The following is a 25,341-nucleotide window of genomic DNA, read 5'->3' as shown; positions in this document are numbered from 1 at the left end:
GAGAACAATATAATGAACTGCTGATCAAACAAAAAAAAAATAATTGAGCAAACAAAAATCTGCTGGGATTTGAATTTGGAATGAAGCGGTAAGGAGCACAGCTGCATCATAACATGGTGTAAGAAGCAGACAGTGGGGTCTCTCACCGGCCAGACCGTTGACCATAGGAGGCCTCTCTTCTTCTTCTTCCTCTTCTGGTGCAGCGCTGTCCTTTCTATCCATCTTACTGACAGAAGTTGTGCGTTTTCGCTGGACCTCCGTGTCAAATTCCTCATCAAACAGAACCTGGTCCACCAAGTCCGGCTGCACAGGGCTGGGCTCTGCAGGGGGTTTAGGGGTGCCGTAGTAGTTGCCTGGAATCAGAAGATGTGAATATACTTTTTCCTCAACATGCAGAGGCTTTCTTTGACAACATTCATTTTATAATCCTTACATCCATACAGTCCTCCATTTCTTCATACTTGATCTTAACCCTCTCATTTAGTTAACCCAAAATCTCCTTCCAATCTTAACCCTAAACCAGTGTTCTGACCCCACAGCAGCTCCTTGTGGAAGTGAGGACTGGGAAAGTGTTGAACAACCCTGCCTGGAGGATTTTTCTGCCTTTGTGAACCCTTTTGGTCCTAATGACAACAGGAATACCAGAGTGCAAATGCACACAGAAGTAAAGGTTACACTCTGTAGGAAAGAATGGCAGGTCTCTTCTTGGCTTTGCAGTACACGAGAGAACAGGAAGAGAAAACTAAGCACCAGTGCAGCAGCAAAACCATTTTGCTGATACCAGATCAAGGACAGACCATCTCATCTCAACTGTAGCAACTGTTTAAGCTTCTTCAAAGGCACAGGAGAGTCTGATTGTCAGCTACAAATCACAACCAAACTGTATCTGTTGGAAAAAGAAGCTACGTATTTAGAGCAATTTCATCAGATAAGGGGAAGTGGTTTTCCCCTCAGTTTGTCTTTGGTTACTGCTATCACTATCACTGTTGATCTACTTCACCTGCAGGGTTGAGTAGTAACAGATTATATGTTACTGGGATTATGTAATCTGATAACAAAAAAAGTAACTATAATCAGCCCAGATTACATTTGAGAAATGTGTAATTTAGCATATATTTATATTATATTATATGAATAGTACAATGTCAAGGACTACTCAATTACATTTGATTATTTTTATTAGTATTTAGCATAAATATGTCAGATATGTCCTGTTAAAGTATGTTACGCCTCTCAGATTGCCGGTTTTGTTAACGTTGACTTCGTTGGTTTTATTTTTGATGATTATGAAAATCGTTTTAACATTCAGAATGCATGTGTTTCTCCACTACCACATAGCAGAACTTTGCAAAGGGACATAAATATAAACTGGCTTTTAGAGTTAAATTAATACATTTATTTTTATGTTCTATTTTATTCTTAACGTCCTATTAAATGTTTTCAATCATGTGCTGCTTTTACTGTATTTCTGTGGATTTTAAAATGTATGTTTTATGTATCTTACCATGATTACCTTTTTTTTTAGCATCATGACTCATTAGTTCCAGCCCACACACCAAAGTCAAAAATCCTGGACTGTTGTGTTTTCATATTTACTGCTTCATTCAACAGGGAACTGAGGCTACAGCATTTATGCCAAGGTAAGTTCTCAAGCACTCGATCGCCCCTTTGAGTCCATCAGCTTGCCTTTGCTGTCATGTTGGTGCCTAAGGCTGCAAACAGCCTTACTCCACTGAGCCAGTCTTCCTCTTTCCTGCACTATGGGATAGGGATGACCCACTTTACCACTCACTAACTCCTCTGTCCATGCAAAAGGACAAGGAATAACAGAAAGGACGAAAACTTAACCAAGCGAGAAGAAGTGAGACAACAGTTGGTACAAATATTAATTCACTGTTTGCTCTTGATATGTGAGAAGCCACAGCCCTCCAGGAGTGCAGTGTGGCTAAGACTGAGCTATGTCCAAGTGGCTGAACATTTTATTGTAGCAGTTAAACTGCACATCAGGGAGTGTGACCAAGGAAACGGCTGAGAGGAGGAGAGCGAAGCGAGAACAGGAACAAAGGAGGAAGGACGGGAGGCAGCGCAGAGGGAAAGAAAATTTCCTCCTGACACAAATTTTGTGACAAGAGAATTAAGGATCCACACAAAGCAAAAAGAGGAAGAATCTTGCTTTCTTTATATATAACTTAAAGATATATATGTAAAAGCGCACTGGGCTATTATTTGCCCTATTTCAAGTAAGACAAACAGGATACAGATTGATTTGCATGCAAATCCAAAGTAATACATCATAACTGATTAAGGTAATTACATTAAAACGTGTTTTAATTTATGAAGCAGTAATATCAGTACCTTGCTGAAAACCATCAGATCCTTTACTAGGTTTGTAATTAATAGGATGCTTATGGATGGAATGCAAATTGAGGGATTTAAATTAGGAGTGGTAATTTGCTCGGTGCTCTCCTCAGTTTACGAAGCTTACACAAAGGTACACGCAGCCTCTGTAAGCACCTATTAGCAAGGAGCTGGGAGACACTGGCCACAATAAGGAAGTGCACTGAGATGGATCATGTTGTAATTATACTGTACTAATGAGCCACAGCATGAAAAGCAGTCATTGATGAGAATTTATAACTTCATTCAGTGTGGATGTGAAACCAACACAACCTGAAGAAAAAAGAGCTCAACAGACTGAGGAGTCGGGTCGTTTGAATCTCACGCGGCTCCTCTTTTAGTTTTACTTCACATTATTTCAACAAAATGCAATTTAATTTAACATTAATATCTTGTGACCGTCGAGCACAGATATACAATATGATGAGAATGTGAAGTAGATGATAAATCAGGGTATCATAAATCAGGTCCCTACCACAGCGTGTCCTTGGGTTCTCAGTCCAACCAGCATGTAACTGTAACTTCAACAAGTTTTGGTAAACAGCTAAAATAACCAAAAAAAACAGTGTCTATATGCAGTCATACTGTATTTATGGGCTTTACCATATAATCTTATAGCAATCAACAAAAGTAATTAATAATAATTCACATTTCCATTTAACAGAGTCAAAATGCTTGATCCTACTGATATTCAATGCAACAAAAAAGTCCCCCGTCTCCCTTTTGATGTCACAACTGTATACAGTGTGTTTTATCAAAGATTTCAAGCGGCTCTAGAAATAACAATTAAGATTTAATTATTAAAGACGCGAGCACCAAAAATAGGCTAGATCAAACAAATGGATATTTGTGATTCTAATGGATAAATTCTACAAAATGAATGTGCATATCAGATTAAATGATACTGAATATGCGATGGGCTCAGCATTAAAATTAAAAAGATAAGAGAATAAAAGCAGACTTTACAGACGCTGTACTTGATTTATGAATTAAAAGAAAAGAAATGCTTGTTTGATAAAGTACTAAGAAAGTGTCAGAGTCAAGGCTGATTTTGGCTGAGGTGCAAACTATACTGGTAGCTCTGAAGACTCTTACTTGAGCCTACATGTTTAAAGAGTTGCAATTGTAAATTAGTACTTTTGTACTTTGCTGCTGTTGTCTGGTTAGCAAGAGGATAAGGAGGAGCCAAACTCAGCAGAAGCAGAGGGAAGGCTGTTTGCCCAGCATGACCTCGAAATCTGGCGACATTATAGCTGCTTATCAGCCATTGCAATAGCTCATCTGGTGATGTGGAGGAGGCTGCTGCTATGCCTTCCCTCTCGGCTGAAGAGAGGGAGAGAAAACACTGACCTAACCTGTCTGTGATCCTGACACATAACTCTGCCTCATTAAAAGATGTCCAAAGTCTCATTATCAGGACAAAGACCTTCTGAGATGCCAGGAACAAAAGTCGGTCCTGATTTCAACAGTATGTCTGGTCACCCTTTGGCAACCCCAATGATGTCGTGGTGGCCACCTCAAATATTCCACATTAATTACAGCCTTGGACTAATGAGTTGTTCATTCTTGAAAAAAGCCTGGGAACCACGATGCAAACGGCTCCCCATGCCTGTGTGTTTGTGACAAAAATAGACACCTGTTGATATGGGCACTGGATCAACACGTTAACATGCTGTGTCCTATGTAAGAATGAGAAGAAATGAAGTACAAAGCTAAAGTAAGGATTACCGTTCCCCAATGAAAGATCAAATTTCTGATCCTGGGATTCTACAATATGTTGTTCTGATGGTCGCCCACTCACAGACATGTCAGGTCCTGAGCGTTTCCAGCATTTATAAAGCATACAACACACATGACTGTGAACTAAAAGGATAAGCGGATCATGAGGCTCATACACATCTCAGTTTGGTTGCTATGTTTAACCTCTGATGGAGTCATGTGCGTCTGAAACACAAATGGACAACAGATAAAAATAATACGGCTCAACATTTTCAGCTTAGGCAATTTAAAACTTGCTTCCCTTTTGTCAAGCGGTTGTAAAATGACAAGTACTGGTCGTGTTAAAGGTAACAGCAGCGTAAACTGTGCAAGGACTACCAATAACTCAGCACAGTATTATTATATTGAAGCTCTCTTTGCAGCTTTGTGAGTGGCGGCGGCGGCGGCAGTGTAAAGCAAAGCCATTTTCATTTTAATAGGCTAGGCCAACACTTGCTTGGCACCGTCACACAGCCATTCACTCATGTTACACATGCAGAGTTGTGTTTGCTGCCATTAGGAAGTACTTCTTTCATGTCAAAGAGGACATTGTTTCCTGTTAAAGAGCTGTTACAACCAGAGAGACCAGGCTCCACTCAGGCCATGTGTGTGTATGGGCGAGAGAGACCGTGGATGAACGTGTGTGTAGATGTGACGTGATCCGTTTTAGTCAGCCTATCTCATCTCCAGCTTCTGAGAATTTGAGTAAAATGTGAGTTTGATAAGAGTCATATCTGCCGTAAGACATAACATCTCTAAATCTCAACATATCCTTCAGAAAAACTTTCACTGAAAGCTGCGATGGAAACGCTTGAGAGCAATGAGTCATGCGGTCATGGTCATTTAGCGATGTGAAATGCCTGCAAATGGATTTGGGGCAATGTTTTTAAATACAAATGGAAATTGGAGACATCCCTTATGCTGTGGAAGTTTGGGAAAACCTCTCTAGGGTTTACAGTCTGGCTCAGCCTTCACCAGCTGCCCCCATTCCTCCTCCTCTTCGCATTTATCCCTCTGCCTCTTTGAACCTGCCAGCCACAGTCACAGACCCTCATTAATCATTGAGGATGGGCTCCCAGTCTCTTGGGCAGTGCCCAGTTTGCCCAGGCCTCATCAGTGACTGCCAAGGCCCCAGGCGGGTGAAGCCCATCTTGTGCTCCAGCCTTGGCACGGGGCTCAGGCCCTGCTTGGCATGGATGCCCACACTTTACAAGCCAACCTTGTCAGCCCTGCATTCCTCTACTACTGTGCTTGTGTGTGTGTGTGTGTTTTGCACAGCTTCACACTCCACTGTTAGATGGGCTGCCGATAACGAATAAACGTCAGGTTTATGTTCATCTCAGTCTGTGCAGTGACACCCAGTATAAATTACACGCCCTTCCTATCTTCACTTTCATCCTCATTTTTCTTACTGAGCTGCTCTCATCCATCCAAATCCCCTTCTCTGTATCACTTTCTGTCTCAGCTTTATTTTTTTTTCTTATGTTATTGTGTGCAGTAACCACACTAATCCAACTCCTATGTTATCAGCAGTGTGGCCCTAAGAACTGAGGTTCTTCTTAATCTTTCCAGCCTCCGTTATGCCAGTTCCTGGGAGTGGGCAGCTGTTGCTAGCGCAGCACCTTTGCACCCTCCCTCCTCTGTGACTTCTGGCCCGCTGCCCTGTTTCTATCTAATCCACAGCTATGCAGCTTTGCCTCGGAACTTTCTCAAAGCCTCTAATACCGAAGAAAAGACCCCACTATAAAGTGGTTGCAGGCAATGTGGTCCAAAACAAGGGGATGGTAAATGGTCATTTCTTTTCCAGTAAAGTCCACGATTGTCAAAGGGAAGGCATTTTGTATTACACAAAGGGGATTTCATCATCTTCTTCCCCTGTCAAACTGGCCCCTAGCAGTCTCCAACTGCAGACCATAACTGTCAGCTGGAATGAAAGAACCACAGCACTGTATGGTCTTACATGTCCCTGTTTCATTCGTGGTGTGCAATTCTGTGCTACTATTGCCATTTTTTCCACTGCCAACCTTGCAGGAGCCACTTTTGCACTGAGTCGTGATAATACTGATAATACCTTAAATCTCCCACATGTAATCACAGTAAAGTTTCACTGTATAGGCTGTGCAATGATGATCTTATCTTATCACTCCAGTCAGATGAAAACACAGACTGTGCAGGTATCCCGCCTACTGTATCACCACGATTATAAGCACTGTGGTAAAAGTCTGCAGATTTGTGAGCACTTTTATGGAATACAGAGTGAATACATGTGAGCAAAACATGGGGAATAATAAGGAAGTTAGCACAAGGCTGCGTTTTCAGCTGAGATGCTGATGTCAACGTTTGCACCAACCCTGCAGCTGCTAACTTTGTGTTTCAACCGAGAGACACCTGCGGCTCTTGAATTTTGCTTGTCCACTTTAGCTCCCTCTCTGTCATGAATGATTCATGCTACTGGCTTTTCTGCACAGTCCACAGTGAGAGGGTAGAAAATTGGATATGCCCTAATTCACATACATGCACACACTCTTGCACACATGCAAAATCTACTTCCTGCGACAATCAGCAGAGCCAAGGCAACAAGTCTCACTCACACACCGAAGCTCCCATCATTCTGTAAAACTAAAACTTGGCAAACTTTGTTTTTGTGCAGTTTAGACTTTCCCAGGGACTTTACCAATGGCTGAGTCAACATTGCTGCTAAGACCGGCTTGGTATGCACAGACTGAGACTGATGGGAACTGAAAATGAAATTAACTAATGGTGAAGAGAAATCACAAACAAACACAATATCCCTCTTTTACACTCGATTAAGTATTTTTTTCTAACATCGGCCTTCTAAAATAACTTGAAAATATGACGACCAATCTGTGAAGGACTCATTGTCTCACATTTGGACTCCAGCAGAGCAGTGGGAGTGAGCGTCACTCTTAGCTACAGATTAACCATGAATACATCCAGCCCCTGTTGTTCACAGGTTTTCTGGGGGATTAGTCACAGCTGCGAAAGTGGACGCCCAGGTCGACGTAGAAGATACAGTAAGGCCTCGTTCCCACACAGAAAAAAGGTAAAGTGCACTGAAAAAAACCTGGCATGTCGAGGACAGAGAAATGAATAATGACTGACTGCAGTGAAAAAGTAGGTTGGAAGCGAGTGGGGTTTTCCCTGAGCCCTTGACACTCAAAGTTCAGCTCAGTTCTGCTTTGGTCCCACAAGAGGAAGAAATGTTTTTGTAAAACGGCTGCATGGAAACAATCAAACACAACAAAACTATAGAGGGCATAAAAGATATGAATACTAAAGCCACAACACAAAATGCATGTTTTTCCCAAGTAATGCATTTCTGCATGAATAGGCCCTTACGGCTAATTTTACAATCTATAGGATATGGGTCGGTAGCAAACTTGTAACAGATCTGTGGTGAATGACTACCTCATTGCAGGGAAATCATTTATTATGTGGTAAAAATCTCTCCCTCATTCAAGTACCTGACTGTCTGTAGTTCCATGTTTGTGCTTGAGAAATCTGCTGAGACTCAGAGGTCAAAAGTCCAGGCAATAATGATTAACTTTCTGAGGGCTCCTGATTCTGTGCCTTCAGTACATATATGGTTGTGTTACATTAAGCAGGTAAGGGCAGAACAGATCCATTATTCATCCTGTGGACCGGCTCACAGGTCCAGGGATGAAGAGCCCGTCTCCCAGGGGTGGATGCAGGACAGAGGGCAGACGAGAGAGCTCTTACACAGGCTACACATTTCTGAAATTGTGCGTGAAAGACCGGGATGAAGTTGCTTTTTGTCAGCAAACTCCCCTGAGGACATATTATGTCTGGTTCTTTTGCATTTAATGATGACACGTGCCATGTGTTGACTTCCCCTGATGACCGTCGGGTCATCAGGGGAAGTCAACAGTTCAGAGAACTAATAGCCAGGGCATCACGAGGGGATTCAGCCTCCACTGCAGCTGAGTCCCCTGGGCGGACTGGGACCACGTACTGTGCTGTATGATGTTTCTCTAAATGTTTTTTTTCTTATCTTTATTCTGTTTTTCCTTGTTTAATTTTCATTTGTAGCTGCTTTGAAAGGTGTCCACTAAATTCTGACGCAGTCCAAGCAAGCAGACTGAGACCACCTGCGTGGCTGTGTGCTGAAAGTGAACTCTGGTGCAGCTTGTGGTGTGACAGCAAAACTGACAAATTGATGATTTGGAGGTGAATATATGACCTTTTTATCAAAGAGAAAGCAGGCAAAAATCGAGCAACTTTCACTGCGGACATCTTTAAATGCTTGATAGATGTTGGTACTCAAAAAGCATCAAGGTTTGGTTTTTCAAGTCAGTCTTTCCCCCCCCCTTAAAATAAACTGTCTACATATCCGGCATCTGTAAGGTTGCTGTTGATGTTTGTGTTGTGTTGAGACATACCATCATAGGTGCCACTCTCCAGCAACAGTCCACTTTCTTCCAGCTCGCGAAATTCCCCCACACTGATGAAATTGTAGTCCACTCCAGGAACTTCCCCCTCTCTGGGCTGCCGAGTGGTGCCTGCCAACAGTGACACAGAGGGAACATCTAAATGAACGGAATGTGCCATTCACTAACGTGGGGGTGGGTGGGGAAGCTGGAAGTGACGCTGTCTCCAACATGCCCACAGGGATGTGATTCAAGTCCAAATACAGCACTCAGGGGTGCATCTGTGTCTACATCATGAATAGTCAACAGAGCTGGGACCACTGAGCTATGAATTCATTATTAAAATGCGAAAACACAGCAGCACAGCTGTCAGAACGCAGAGCAAGTGTAACTGATGATAATGATAATCAACAGGATTTTAATCACACATTTTTACTTTGACTTCTGTGTACAACAACACCTTTATTCTTTAAGGGCGCAATTAAACACAATCAGAATGCAGTAAACACATGAGGAGAATTGGAGAACACAAACATAAACGAATGAAATCTTCACTGTAGACCTAAAATATAGCATATATAGCATATCTGTTAAATAATTACATTACTTTTATACCTGCCACGCACTCACAAAGCAACTTCTCCTCAAAATATCTGGTTTCCATGGCAACATAATGGTATAGTGGTGACTTTATAGCACGACTTAAGTAAAAATCTTGTTTTTGCCAGGCCTTTTCAGAGTCATCCTTATGTGCAGTGAACCAAAGAATGAATCTGTGAACTCATACAATTAACTCAACACATTCATGCTCCCAGATCTTCACTGTAAGATTCCTCTCCAGTAAGACCAAAGATCAGAGCCTTACACCGGAGGAGGAAGTATTCAGAATGTGTAAATTAAGTAAAAGTACCAATACCACACTGTAAAAGAGAAAGTAAAGGTGGTACTACTGAAAGCATTGTTTCAGGTTAAACAACTGAAACCGTGTAACACTTAGGAAGTTTAATTTATCACAAGCTATCAGATTTTATCGGCCCTTAGTAAGTTTTGCATGCCAAATCTGAATGTGTACAAAACACAAAGGTGTCAAATAAATGCAGTGGAGTAAAAAGTACAAAATCTCCTTACAAACCATAGTGGAGTATAAATAAAGCTTGTAAGTCTCGAAATACATGTAAGGTCAGGGAAGTAAAAATGAGCGACATGTTTTACAGTGCATTGTCTCCTTCAGGCCAGATATGATGGTCAAGGTCGGTTGCTTTATGTCAGAGACGACCTTGAAGCAGCAGTTGCAATATGAGCGCCAACTTTTTATTTTCTGCCCTTTTTCACCTTCTTTTTAAAAATATTTAATGAGGTTTGTCACCAAAAATACTCCAAAAGTAAAGCTCCTCACTCTGTTCTAGCTCATGCAAATTTCTAGTCATTAAATCACAATCTGCTGTGAGTGATGCATCTGGTTACGAAGGGTCATGTTCTTCCTTGTTGACACTCTCATAACTGTTAAAGAAAATGATTTCTCGCTCCCTGACATGCCCACTCTGCTGACCGTCTTTTTAGATGCAATCAGGGCTTTTACAGTACCTCGGCTGAACTGCTCTGCTATCTGACTGCACTGCAGGCACAAGGGATTTTAACTCACACTTTAATGGGAACCTGTCCCCATTCTTCATTTTCTTTCTGTGTCAACATCCATCCTGACTGCAGTGTGAGCCATCACATCTGAAACAGTTTAGTCTGTTGCAAAGACAATCCTTTATTATGTCAAACAGAGCAATCAGACGAGACTGGCAAAGCCACAAAAGGAAGATATACACTATATAGACAAAAGTATTGGGATGGTGCTGTTTTTCAGAGGTTGGGCTGACTTCCAGTGAAGGGAAATCTTAATGCTCCAGCACACCAAGACATTTTGGACAATGCTATGCTTCCAACTTTATGACAACAGTTTGTTGAAGGCCCTTTTCTGTTCCAGCATGACTGTGCCCCAGTGCACAAAGCAAAGCTCCATAAAGACATGGTTGGATGAGTTTGGTGTGGAAGAACTTGACTGGCCCACACAGAGTCCTGACCTCAACCCCATCCAACACCTTTGGGATAAACTGGAATGGAGATTGTGAGCCAGGCCTTTTGGTCCAACATCAATGTGTGACCTCACAAATGCTCTACTGCATGAATGGTCAAAAATTCCCACCGAAACACTCCAACATGTTGTGTAAAGCCTTCCCAGAAGAGTAGAAGCTGTTAGAGCTGCAAGGGGGGGGACGGGGGACTCCATATTAATGTCTTTATTTAGAGTGTGATGTCGAGAAAGTTCCTGTTGGTGTAATGGCAGGTGTCCCAATATTTTGGCTATATATTGTATGAGTCAGTTTTTGGAAGAGGGGGATTATTTAGCAAGTGTACCTATCCATCCATCCATTTTCTATACCGCTTATCCGTCAGGGTCGTGGGGGAGCTGGAGCCTATCCCAGCTGACTACGGGCGAGAGGCGGGGTTCACCCTGGACTGGTCGCCAGTTAATCACAGGGCCAACACACAACGACAGACAACCACACACTCTCACACCCAGGGGCAATGTAGAGTAGCCAATTAACCTAATGTGCATGTTTTTGGTATAGTGGGAGGAAGACGGAGTACCTGGAGAAAACCCACGCAGGAACAGGGAGAACATGCAAACTCATAGAAGGGCCCAGACCTTTGTACTTCTCGCTACGAGGCCACAGTGGTAACCACTGTACCACCGTGCCACCCGCAAGTATATCTAAAGACTCTTAAATAAGCTCAATCGGTTTTACCACCTTCACAGTTTCACAATTCTCATATCACCACAATGTGCCTTTATAATTATACTTTTATCATATGATGTCTTTAAGAGGTGATGTGATATTAAAAAAGGGTTACTACTTAGAAATGTAAATGGGGAAACACAGGCTGCGGATGCTGTCTGCACTGATCTAGATGAATTCACAAAGCACAAACCATCTCATTAGTCTCCACACCTGGACAGCTGTGAGGGCCGAGTAAGATTCACAGCCCAGCCATGCGAGGAGAGAGTGCTAAGAAGCTAAAACAGTTATCTGAGAAGGAGGAGCAGTGAGATAAGGAGCTCTGAAGAAAAGACAAGAGAAGATTTGCTGCCATTTCTCACTGGAGAAGAGAGCACCATTTTAACTCCCATCTCGTGTGTGTAGAGATGAAACGACCACATGAAAACAGCATAACAAAAAGCGTCACACTAAAGCAATGAAAAAAATAATCTGCGTTAGTAAGTCTACATGGGTTGTCGCAGCTTAACAAAATCCAGCTCTCGAGCATTACGTGTCAACCTGTTGAACACCCATTCTGTGGGGCCACCAGAAGCCAGGTGACAAACGTTTACCAGCAAGGCTCGCAGATGCTAATTGCAGATGGGCAATGAAAAAGAAAACAAAGAGTAAAAAACATAACTGTAGCGTCAACTTATATGTTGGACTCGGGCTATAACATAATATAATATACTATAATAAATCATGACAAATTCATAATAAATCATGAATACAATATTCATCTCACATGATCTGTCCATTTCCACTTCTGTCCTGTTAATTTATTAACATCATTTGCATTTGTTACAGCATCATATTGTTATTTACTGTGTGTTTGAAAGGCTGAGATGGAAGAAAGTCTTTTTGTTATATAGTAAAATCTGTCACAACACAAGTAGCTGAAGATCCTGCACAAAGTGACGCCGGCACATTTTGCTGTTCTGACTGAATTCTGACTGAATAATACTCAGGAACGGGCTGCGTTTTAATCTCACGTGGATAAATGCAAAATGACATGCATAAGGACAACATTTTGTTGATACTGAAGGCCGTTTTTATGACTTACTTTTAACTTTTCATTCCTCTGCAGCAGGACAAAGATTCCACGCTGATCCACATGAATGCAAAGCTGGATTCTCTCTCTTTTGTCTCAGTGACTTAAAAACTTAAAAGGATCCTTCTTTAATCCTCTCAAAGAAAAAAAAATTGCACTGATTGAAAACCTGGGGCTTTTTATTTTACATTTCAATATCTTTTCTTACTTTCTTTTTTATCTGACAATGAGACTCGTGGAGCTGATTGCCGTGCCGTGCCGGATATTAACACCCAGCGATTTACAGGAAAAGAGTTGGCGGTAGAGCTGGGGTGGGGATTTTAGCCAAGCTTTGAGGATTCGTGGGGGCCGGGACCCTTGGCACTGTTTTCATCTCCTGTCATCTTCTGTGGGAGGCCAGTGTGACACTTAGAAGTCGTGCTTCTCTCACTCGGCTGCTGTAATGAGCACATAGGCATCGTGCTGTAGCGGCCACTTAGGCTCCTTGCACGGTCATTGCAGCTCAGTGTGCTGTGATAAGCCACGAGCTGGCGTGAGCAGAGCCGACTGGGAACATACGCTGAGCCGCTGATGCCACGCTGAATGGTCAACTTTTCATATAATGCGTTATGACTCTCTAACGTAGACTCCAGGTGTGCAGAACTGGGTAAACCCAGAACAGGATGAGTACTGTCAGTGCTTAAATAACATCTTCAAGATGAGAGAGAAATGCAAAAACCTACAGATGAGATGGACGAGACTGAGATGTTCCTGCTTCTACATGTACTGTAAATAAATAGTTTAGAAGCACTGAAGATGTTTGAATTCTAAACTGTTTCATACATTACCATACCAAACCGGTGCTTAATCATTATTGCTTTATTCCAGAGTAAATGCAACTTCAAAACATGCCTTTTAAAATGACATTCCCTCCATGCAAAATGCCATAAATGAGAGCCTCCGAAATGCTAAGCGAGACAGATAATAAACAATGTCTGGAGCAGTGATAAATGGCAAAAATGTTTTATTTCTTAACTCAGCTGTGCAGCCCAGAGAATTGCAGCTGCTCTTTCATTTACGCCTCTTGGCCTTGTTGTCCATTTTTAAATCAGTCGGGTATAAAATTTGAATGTTCTGTCCTGGTTATTTATTCTTGTATTTTGGAAGAGGTAGTGGAGCAGCGCCATGAGTAAAAAAAAAAAAAAAAAAAGAAAAAGAAATAAAAAAATGACTGGCTACTTTTTCTTGTTTTTTTACTACTTTTATAAAGACGCAGGAGATGCAGCCAAGAAAGCTGCAGGTTTTGCTACAGATGAGACCAACCGGGTTTCATCTGGAGGGGTCAGAGGCCAACAAGTAGAGCCCAGACAGACAGGGAGACAGAGAGAGAGAGAGAGGAGACTGAGGGGCCCGAAGGCTGTGTGAAGCTACTCACAGGGAATGGTGCGCAGGTACAGGTTGTCCCTGATCACCTGCTGGAGCTTGTGGTCCAGGGAGCCCTTCTGAAACTGCAGGCTGAGGTAGTGACGCAGATCAGTATTCAACACCTTACCTAGAAAAAGAGAAAGAGAAATGTGGGTCAGTCCAACAATTAAACACTCATTTCCAAAACACCCACTCTGATGATTTGATGTTGAGGCAATTAAAAACACATTCTGAAATCTAAAGTCACAACAGGCTGGATCACAGTCCTCCAATGGACAACAACTCGTGCTACAAGCCTCAAGTCAAAAGGCTCCTTATCCAGAGAGCAACATGTTTAGGAGGTATGAAGATATACTGAAGAAACAGGTGCACGCATTACAAAAAGTTGTTACACAACACTGGCACTGTTGCATCTTGGGAACAGCAGCATTTTGAATAACGACTGAGGAAGTGGAGGCTGCACTGTCACCACCAAGGGGAGGAAAATTCACCATCCTCCTCTGAGCGCCAGAATGTCAAAGAGAGGAAACAAAGAGCTGAAGACAGAGGGAAGAAACAGAGCGAGAACTCCCTTGTGTTTGCTGTGGAAGCTCTCTTCCTCAGTGTAGACTCCAGCTGTGGGGCAGGAGCTCCTTCCTCAGGAAGGGTCGCGCATGGATGTGTTTTGAATACGGCTTCAGTTACACTCTCTCCACTTCGTCCTCAAAGGTCTAGCAGGGGTTACAATTAACCCGACCACTAGTGTCTGTGTTCTGCATGAAACATCATGCAGCAGGTATTCTGGCAGTTCTCACAGCTGCAGCGATACCTGTCAGAAGCCTGGCTCGTGTTCTACATCTGCTTTTGCTCGTTTCTGCGGTCTCAAACGCAGCTCTGCAAGACCAGAACATGGTAACGTTTGTGTCTGCCATATTCTCTGACGCAAGTGTTAAGATCACGTAGAGCTTCTCCACATCAGAAAATGTTGACAAATCAAATTAGAGCAGAAGCCAGGGAGAAGAAGAACCGGGAAGAACATCAGTCAGCAAGTGAAGTACACCTACAGACACTGTTTCCCATTCTGAGAATAATTCTGCTATGGGAGCATCTTCTGATATTTTATCATGGTGAGTCATATACTTCATCTTCACCACTTCACTGCACAATCTATAACCATTGTAGACTTGGTTTGTTTTCAATTTAAAAACAATTTTTGAGTCCATTCATATGTACTCATCAATATTTACAAAAACATGGATAAGATTCCCTCTTTCCAACAAGTGCTGGGGTTGAAACAAGTTGAAATTGGCAGAAGAAACTGAATAAAAAAATCTGACTGTGTAGTAACAAAGAGAAGTACTCCCACAGTAAAATACATGAAAAATTTAAAGTGAGGCTCATCCTACGCGTCTCACACTCCACAAGAGTTCAACTCTGAAACTTGAACAGCCTTTTTTTATGATGCCCATTTTCAGCAGGAAGTGTTGAAGAATACATTTGGCTGCTGGGAACTACAAAGCCATCACCAATAAAAATTCAAAAGTACTGTAAATGAAATGAATTTCTTGTTCATCCCCGAAGAAGATAAAACAACTACAACTGGGACTGCAGATCAACAGCGCTGTATCACCCCTGAACATCTGTCAGAAAAGTGGTGTTGATTACTGGGTGTCAACACAACTCAATACTTTTTCTGTGCAAGCACACACACACACACACACTCACCCACATTCACAAGCTAATAATTCAAGTGATCTTGGCATTCTGAGGCTTTCCAGTGTGCCTGCTGCTTTACTTAAGTTGAAACAGTCCAGTAACTACAGCATGCCAGAGTTACAAGTGAGGGCCAGGGCCAAGACAAGCATGGGTCTCCATTATGTAACTCTATAGACTTTTTACTGGCACAATGAATGTGAGGAATTCAGGTCAAGGAAACAAAAGCTGGGTCTGGCTATGCTATTGCAACCGGAAAGCCACAAGCCTGCGGTCCAGGTTCCCAGAAGCTATGAGACATGAAAAACCCCAAAAACACACGCAAACAATGTACATCCCATTCTGTCCCCTGCCGCGTCCGGCCTCTTCCCATGTTAGAGGGGGTGGGAGTGATTGTGCCCTCATGCTTTGGGAATGCCACCCTGGACCTATTTTCACACAGTGCCCCGTAAGATCAGAGGGTTTCGGTATGGACAGTGGATGGAGCTAATTGTTACCACAGGATTCCTGCAGTCGAGGACAGATGCCTCACCGAGTCCACAAAATCAATTGCTCCCTTTCTCTTTCTCTCTCTCACACACACACACAAACACATGCAAATCACCTCCCCTGCCCAAAGCAAACTCCCACTCCAGTGCTTCTAACAGGGTAGTCTTTGTGGCCCGCTTGTCAGGTTGCGTTAACGTGCTGCATCATATCTCGAGAGACGCGGAGCGAAAGAGAGGAAGGGAGGGAGCGGCAACTCTCAGCCTCGCACTCGCTCACAAGGCAGCGCATCCCTGGCCTGCCAGGCTGGTTGTATGAGGCATGCGGGACACAATGGAAGCCTTTGTGCCTTGTCATCTGGCTATTAGACGCTCTCTCATACACAGGGGAGTGTGGGAGAGTTGGGGGGGGCAGTTCGAGGATGGCGAATCATTAAAAACATAGGGAGTGTGGGAGAGCAGGGTGGAGGGAGAGGGGGATGTTAGCAGAGAGGAGTAATGATGATGCATGGGAACACACGTGCAAACTCGCTTGTCTCTCTCCTCCTGCCCTTTCATCATTTTGCTATCGCTTCGTCTCTGAGGAGATTCATCAGCTCTGGCAGATCCCCACAGAGCTCCTCACACCTGTGTTTGAGATCACTTTCCGAATAGCTATCAGCCTTTCTTGCATCTCCCCTTTCTTTCTTTCATCCACTGCTAGCCACTTAACCTTTGGTTTTCTCTCATATCACAAGCTTTTGCTTTCAAGTGAAGTGTGCATCTACCTGTTGCTGCCTCTGTCACGGCCCCTCTCTGCTTGACTTTCTACTTTGATGAGTCTGGATAAAGCAAAATAAAAACCAAGCCCCTTTCACTGGAGCCCCATTTCGCTGAAAACTAATAGCAAATTTATGTAGAGCCCTACATAAATTTGCTATTAGTTTTCAGCGATCACAAACATGAGTTGGTTGGAAGAGGTGAAGATGAGAGGACATGAGAGAGGACAAGAGGAGAGGTTTGACCAGGACCTAAGAGTGAAAACTTACTGTATACTGGAAGTATTAACAAACCCCACTTTCTGCCTGTCCCTCCCTCTATCACACACACATCCATGGAGATGAAAACAAAGCACATGCTGCTGCCAATCATCCTTTCCCCAGTCCCCTAAGACTCTTATATTTTGCTATCTGCCATGGGAAACAGCTACTCTCAGCTCACCTCACCATCTGTCATTTTCTGTAACTGATGTCAAAGCTATTGAAGTGGTTTGCAGAAAGTCTTTCATTCAGACACAAGTTGTTTTTCTGCCAAAAGACTGGACAAAAGACAGTCCCTCTACTATTATAAAGCAGGTTTAGCAGCAGGACCATTTTTGACTTTTGCTGTAAGGCACCCAGTCAAAGCCTTTAAAATGCTGACAAGCTTTTGGAAAATGAGCTTTGGATTTCTTTCCCCTTCAATTTCAGCAAAATGAGTAATAACAAAACCAAAGGATCCTCAGCCATGTTGTAAGGTTGTAGATTGCCATCTACAAAGCCACGCTTGCTTATGCTCATGATGTACAATCTTAATGGAATAAACAAAATATTTGGCAACATGAGAAATACTGAAAGACAGCAACAGTTTTTTGCAAATAACCTTGCAAACCGGTTACTCAACGCTCAGGTGAAACTATCAGTCTGAGTGATGCATAAAAGTAGCACAAGAACCATTCAGCCAAAAGCAGAAAGACCTTTCTTCTGCCAAATCCCTGCACCTTGGCTCACTTCTTGGCACACCAGCACGCCCTCGCTTCACCGGGGCTGAAATAATCGACCAACAGTAAAGATATTTACCCAGGCAGCTGGTAAACAGGTGGTTAAGTGACAATGGGCTTGCATAGACACAATACTTTTCCTAAATGAGAGCGGAAGCAATGCAGAGATGTCACCAGCAGGGGTGTCAGTGGGCGTCTAATGAGGCAATTCTCTGACAGTAGTGCAGCTCCGAAAAGAGCGAGAAAGCCCCCACCATGCGCTAATTACCACCTTGTTAGGTTCATTTGGCAACAATTTGGAAACAGAACGTCCTGTCTCATTCTGTGCGACAGGCAGAGAGACAATTATTGGCATGTAAGGGACACCCAGATTCTTCACTTTCTCATTAAAATGGCAGTGAAACAAATGAGATTACAATGCTTGTATGTCTTGTTTTCTCTCCAAAGAGCAGTACGTGCAGACAGACAAGCATTTGGACTCCACAGCCAATGGCTTCATCCCCCAAACTCATGTTCACTGAAAGCAATAGTGGTTGAACTACAATCACTCCCCTTGAAATGGGATAAGTGGTACTTTTTCCTATCTGAGACAAGCTCTGCTGCTCTCATGGCCACTGCGTAAGGTGAGAGCTAATTGGCCTGCGAAAAGTCAGTGTGAACTCAATTACTGGCTACAGAGCCCGAGAGATTAATTGTGGATGGAGGTAGGCTTTGGGATGAAAAATGTTACATGAAGGAAATCAATGTCCCCAATCTGCCTTTTCTCCCCCTCAGGTTAGACACATCCCTCTTAAAATCCAATTAGCAGGACTGTATCTCAGTATAAGGTCAGTCTGCACAAGCTTGGTGTTGTTGGTATAAAATGGCTAATGAACATCCATTTTTCTAATTGTGTCTTTTTTAAAAAAAAACTTTTATCCTTAGCAATTTAAAAGCAGACGATTTCAACACGTTTGCTATTCAGAATTCAAACTCCTATCAATAACACAAACTGGAAGGGAAGGAGGTGCAAGAGGGGATGTGATTCTTGATTCTGTTTTGAGCTTGTTGTGCCACGAGGATAATGGCGAAATCCTTACACCCTTGGCAGAATAGCACAATCAACTCTTCAGGCAGATAATTGAAAGGAATGGTCTTGCTACACATCGCGTGCAGGCCTAACGTTGCAGGCTTATTATAGTCAATGTGATAATCATCAGCGCACTTGGCACCAGACACAGATGGTATCCCAAAGCACTCAGCATTCAGAAATATATTCTTGGCTCCGGATGGCTTGCCTGCTTTTGTTGGCTGACTTTACTAAATATCCATTAGTTACATGTTTGAGATGAAACTGGCTCAGTGCTTTCTTGGCCCATTTTAAGAGTACCTATTCTGTTGTTACATGAAGTATGAGTGTCTACACTCTCACAGAGCAGCCAGCTAAAGTGTGGAGGTGGGCGTAATGAATTACTGCTGAAAGAGGTGAGTTCACATTAATTCAAGCTACCATGTCCTCCCCAGTCACTGTGTGTCAGCATGTGACAAAAGTGTCAAGCTTGACAGTGAGAAATGACCTTGAAATTGTCCTTTCTAATCCTGCTGCGGCTTAGTGGAAGACATTTAACAAAAAGCTGAATCAACGCTGAGGTCGGGCCAGACTTGTCTTGTCTGTCCCTTCAGGGAGGTGAAAGCACAGTCATGTCCACCCTGCGGTCATCCTGAGCGGGCGGGGCCTCTCCTGTCCACTTCCTGTGATGTGCAGCAGACTGACAGATCATGACATTAACCTCTCCTTCGTCTAGTGTCCGTGTCCAACCGCTTCTTCCCTGAGCGATGCTATCTGCCCTGCAGTCTTTCAGGTCCAGGACGGCTCAGTGGACACTCCCTCCACCACAACAGTGGTCTGTGGTTTGCTGATCATTGGTGTCATGAAAAGATGACCTTCCAGAGCGACTTTGTAGTTTCGTTTGACTTTGATGCCAATATCGTTCTGTCTGTTGGTCCAGTACAGTGACACAAGATAACAGCAACGAGGTGGATTATCACAAATTTGTGCAGACATTCATGGTCCTCAGGGAATGAATTTTAACAACTGCGGTGACCCCGTGACTTTTCTTTTTTATTTAACAGTGGAAAAATGGGGTCAAATTTTATTTTCCTTGTTTTATGAGACGTAACATGTTATAAAATGTCTTGTTACAGTCACTGATGGCATCACCTGCTCATCAATAAGTGATAACTTTTCTGAACACTTTAAATTATAAGAGAGTATGAATATCTTTAGTCTTCAGCGATGATTCTAAGTGATTTAAGTCTTAAATCTCGAGTCTGAAACCGCGTCTTTCACTTCGGAACAAAACTCGCCCCGTATAAGCCCTGTTTACAAGGTTCATTGCTCAATGTATTGTTTGATTATTTCGGTAGTTTTGCTTGTCTTTCGGTATAGAGCGAGTCGCAGTGACGTTGCAGTAACAACAACTTTCAACAACCTCCCTCACAGTTCAGCACAGAGCCATCACTGAGACTAACGCACTGGTCAAAGGTCTCATGGTGTAGGGGCTGCTATTCAGTGACGCTTTGCGAAAGAAGAAACAAACAGCAAGACAGGATAGGATAGCATGCACTTCCTGTATTAAGACCAGGGGGGCCAATAGGAACAGGCGAGGGAGAAAGGATGATAGTGAGTTAAGACTTTTTTACATCTCTGTGTGTGCACATTTCCTCTTTGCCCTGTTGTTCATTTGATGCTCTGTTGTGTGGAGGCTGTCTGGATGTGATGCAGAGAAGAAGAAGCTGCCTTCTGCGCAGTGTATCATCAAAAGCCTGCTGCTGTTTGCCATCGCTGCGGTCTGAAACCTCCGTCTGTCTATGAGCAAACAGACACACACTCACCTGCTGCACAGAAGCAAGCACAAACCTGCGGACAAACAAATTAAACACCCTCTCACAATGCACGTGAGCATACATGTGCACGCTCTCTCTCTCTTCAGAACAACAGATCAAAGGGTGGAACAATCTTTTTCATGTCATCTCCATGACAGAGAGTGATCTTTACCTCCCATAGTATGGAGAGGGGGTTTCATTGTCATCAGTAGATCAGGGAGAATGAAATAAGCGACACAGGGAAAGATCAATCAGTTTATTACTGAAGGATCTGAGAGTGAGGAAACGTGGAGAAAGATGGAGCAGCAGCAGCTGCTGCTGTTTCTGCAGCTCTGTGGATTATGGTTCTGCAGAGCAAGTAAAGCGATGTGCTCTTAGCCTCAATAACTCGGGCAGTCACTGACAATATGCCGCCCGATGCATCAGAGAGGACCCCAGGGGACACAAAAGTCTCTCTGTCTTCTTCTGTTCTTCTCTCTCTCTCATACACACACATGCACACACAAACACAGCTAACATTTCTACCCCGAAAAGGATGCTGTCAGGCCTGAAAACACACCAGGCACATATCAGAGATCTTTTGCGATGATGACAATGTGGTACAACAGAGAGATTTACATGGGACAGGTACCTGCCGAGGCATTTTCTCTGATGGATTGCATGTGTATGTGTGAGTAAAGCTCGGTTCAAAGACCTCGGGTAGTCAGCAGAGCAGAATTGTATTGGAAAGCTCAGCCCGAGGAGCTGCAGTAGCGAGTTGACGTGTGAATCCCTTGTTGTCTGGCTAACCCAGATGCTGCCTCGATGCTCAGCTCACACACACCTCCAAATGGCTTCCTGCTCACACTGGCACACACCAGGGCTACATTTTCATACAACAGTGCTGAAACAATTAGTTGATTAATCTGTTAGTTAATTAATTATCATATCTATTTATCAAGCAAGAACACCAGCCAGTTTTATAAAGCAAACATTTGCTTGAATTTCCCTGATTTGCAAAAGCCTGATCTAATAACCACTAAGGATTTGAACCATGGGCCAGATTGAGCAAGCAAATAAAGTACCTCAGACAGTAAAAGTACCTCATCATTACCTTTGCAACTCTTAACATATGGGCCAAAGGAACAGAGGACAGTGGCATCAGCATTTAACAGTAAGTTCAGGCTTGTGGTTTCAGAGGAACAAAAAATACCATCAGCAGTTTTACAAAGAATTAGCTCCCCTGTTTTTTTTCTGCAATGGCTTTCACTATAACACCAGATACAGTCAGATATTTCATGTTATGGGCCTTCTTTTGTACTTGTTTTTATCTGTTAGCTCAAGATGCTCAAGAGTTAGTTACTTTTTATATCATTAGTCATTTTCTCCTCATTTGTCTATCTGAGAAATGTCATTTTAATGTCAAAATGTTCAGAGGATAGACTCAGGATGACCCAATCACAAGAAATTACTCTTCAGCCAGCCAGTAGGGGTCCTCATAAAGTCTACAGAACAGCCACTAAATGGACTTTCAAGCCTACGTGGGTGAGAAGTCACCGAAGTGTTGGAACACAATTCCACTGGGCAATCTCCTCAAGCACTCCTTCAAAATGGACCTCATGTTGGGACTGTTTTGACAAAGGAAATAATATTTGCATAAGAGGACACTTCGACGACAACAACAGATCATGTTTCCCACAGCTGTATACTGTAACCACTACAGGTCCTGTAACATTTCATCAGAATACCTCACTGCTGAGGTCCTTGGCCAGTCCTTCACCTTACTCCTGCAGCTGAAAAAAAATTCAACAATAATACCAGGGAATGGTGTGTCCACTTTTTCTCACACACACTCCTGTCGTCCATCTCTTCAGGTGGGGATGGTGTGCATGAAGAGAAACCACTCTCCTACATTACATCCATCCATCACGTGCCAAACAGGAAACTCGCTTATCACTGAAATGAGTCGGCTGCCTGGACTTCAGTCATTGCAGCCTGAGAGATGTGCACAGAATGCTTACAGTTATGGTGGAGGGGTTACTTAGCAAAAGGGTGAGTATGAGACTTTAGCTCAGTGAAGCCCGTGCACATCACACAGCCACTGGATACTGACATTTAGCCCATGATTTATCAGTATCTCTTTGAAGACAGACACAAGGGGCTGCTCAATAAGCTGGGCAGATGCCCAGGGAGGAGAGGGCAGCCACATCATTCGCTCACAGCAGATGAAAAGGCTTTAGCAGCCAGATGCCAGAGAGCAGATATGAAGAGAATCAGAGGCAAAACCTCCCTACAACTGCTGAATGTCAACTGACTATTTACCTCATGCTGTTTTCGAAGGTCCCTCTGATGACTGAAATTTGTATTCTTCCACTTGCACACAGCAGACGTTAGTTATGTTTAATAAATAATTCTTCCACATGAGCAGTGGACTCACAGATGGGGAGGGGATGAAGTGGAGTGAATCAAAATGAACAGCTGTGCGCTTGCTGCTGTTATGAGACAGAAAAGGGGTCTGGCTGAGGCAGCCAACACCCTATCTAAAAACACATCGTGTGTGTGTTTGTACTGTAAGTGTCAGACAGGAGTAATGCGCATACATAACAGACGCTCTGCAAATGCGCATTCAAACCGCTCCCTATATGCTGCAAGCCTGTGGTGCATAAAGATGCTGTGACCGTATGTCGGTAGGAAAAAATACACATTTCTTGATCCACAGCCAAATGTCACAACAATCCAGCGAAGTCTGGAGCTGCTTTTTTGTTTTTGCTTTCTGAAAATACAGGAGGGCTTTCTGTCAGGAATAAACAGTGCGGATGGAGAGCGTGGCAGTAATGACACCCAGCCTGAGTGGGTGAGTGATGGTGCTGTGTTGCTCAGGGACCGATCCAGTCAGAACTGGTTTATTAAAGCACAGTCCTCTCCCTGTTGATCCATGGGTCTTCGTTACTGGTATGATGTCACGGAGATAGCCCACCGGAACTTTCCGCTGAGGGGGGGTTTGGGATTTTGTTGGACTGATTCGTTCCATGTGTGATATGTTCTGCTGGCTCACTGAGATCATTCACTCCGGGCATGCAGTCACTCACATGCAAACAAAAGGTCACCCCGTTGAGAGGTTAGCCTTAAAGAAGTGCAGGGTGGTTTTAATCATGACAAAAGAATGGGACCGAGGGCTGAGCCAGATCTATGAGTAGGCCTCATAAAAATGCAACTGATTCAGTGCACCAGCATCAACCAAAACATAACCCCAACCTCCCAAACACCACCTCTCCCGACAAACTGCACATGGCAGCACAAAGTCGCAGAGATCTTATTTCAGAGACATATTGAAATGTCAATAAATGCTTGAGGACATGGTCACCCCCTGACCACAAACACGCTGACTCACTCTCACTCAGTCACTCACTCAATTACAATTATCGGCAAAACAAAGAAAAACTAGGAATTTATGATGCTAAATGATACAGTGAACAAAACACATGGGTGAATAAAAAGTCAAGAATGTGGGAGAGAGGAAGAGGGGAAAACAGAGAGGGAGGTAAGGACAAGGTATGAGTGAAAATGTTTATTTATGTGTGCACTGATGGAGACTCAAGACGGCTTCATATTCAGTAGGTGCCCACCTTGAATGGCCCTTTGGACAGCTCGGGTTGGAGGTGCACCGCCATGCATTCGAAGACATACGTTCCTCGCCTCTCTTGCGCTCTCCTCACACGCTCTTCGAGGTTTCTTTTGACAGCTGAAAGCTGCGCTATCTTTTAGCGTGGAGAAGTGTGTCTTGCTCTGCATCAAAACAACCCTGCTCTTATGTGTCGAGTGCTATGAAAAACAAGTTTGGTGCTGGCACCTCTTGAAAGGGAAGTGAGGGGAACAGCGTGACAGCGCAGAGCGACGGCTGAACACACAAAACAGAGTTATTAAAGTGGATACTGTGGGTCTTACTTGTTCTTGGTTTACTTTCAAGGATGTTTTCTTTCACTGACAATCTTCAGTCCTCAGTGTTTGGATATACAGCATGTGTTTAGGCAACTTATTATGGTGCTGACTAAGGGCTTCTTCTCAGGAGCCCCCTCAGATGAAAATGGTAGTTATTACACAGAGGCATAAAAGATGGGGGAAAAAAGATTATGGTGGTCAAAGGTTTGAGTCCATCTTAGGGGATAACTATACCAACAGTTGGTTTGTCACATGAGAGCAGTTTCTTGTTGGCATTTCAATTAACACTGAAAAATAAGCACTTAACGAACGCCTGTCTGAAAAAAGGAGGGATGTCATTCATGAAAAAGAGCTTTTTGTGCATGAACGTTTATATGAGGGTTGGAGTACTGAACTCTTTCTCCCTCTATGTGTGTGTGTGTGTTTGTGTGTGTGTGTGTGTGTGTGAGTGAGTTTGTCCAAGTACTTTTTTAACAGGAACAAGGGGTTACTGCCCTGTGTCCTTTTGAGCAATAACATGCAAAAAAAACTGCTAAAAGACAAACGCACAAACACAGATGCACCAACCAACCATGAATTACAGACAGACACACACACACACACACACAGATTAAGGACATGAGTCCCCAGGTGAGGGGAATCCATTAGGCTTAATTACTCAAACAGGACATCCCTTTATTAGAGCACACGTCCCAGCGAGAGTGAAGAGAATGAGGATGCCAATGATAAATTTAATTAACTGTGAGATACAACTGTAGGGGAATTCATACCACTCCCTGCTTTCTCTGGGAATATTTCTGAACATGATTATCAG

The 25,341-nt window shown here is 43.3% G+C and overlaps 1 protein-coding gene across 3 annotated transcripts in view; it reads right to left on the bottom strand.

Annotated features, from left to right (window-relative positions):
- The window catches only part of magi3a (membrane associated guanylate kinase, WW and PDZ domain containing 3a), a 96,642-nt gene that overhangs the window by 23,534 nt on the left and 47,767 nt on the right, over positions 1-25,341 (bottom strand). For 2 of the 3 annotated variants that reach the window (XM_046396811.1, XM_046396813.1), the window contains exons 2-4: positions 13,840-13,956; positions 8,577-8,696; positions 147-353 (exon numbers count right to left, since the gene is read on the bottom strand). In XM_046396811.1, the coding sequence (XP_046252767.1) occupies positions 147-353; positions 8,577-8,696; positions 13,840-13,956 (444 nt within the window). Of the gene's footprint in view, positions 1-146; positions 354-8,576; positions 8,697-13,839; positions 13,957-24,214; positions 24,690-25,341 lie in introns of those variants that run through there. The other variant, XM_046396812.1, reaches the window with a different exon arrangement.

The sequence above is a fragment of the Scatophagus argus genome, chromosome 8, assembly GCF_020382885.2.
Source record: "Scatophagus argus isolate fScaArg1 chromosome 8, fScaArg1.pri, whole genome shotgun sequence".
Classification (NCBI taxonomy): Eukaryota; Metazoa; Chordata; class Actinopteri; family Scatophagidae; genus Scatophagus; species Scatophagus argus.
The sequence above is the reverse complement of the archived record's forward strand: the minus strand, read 5'-3'. Positions and strand labels throughout refer to the sequence as shown.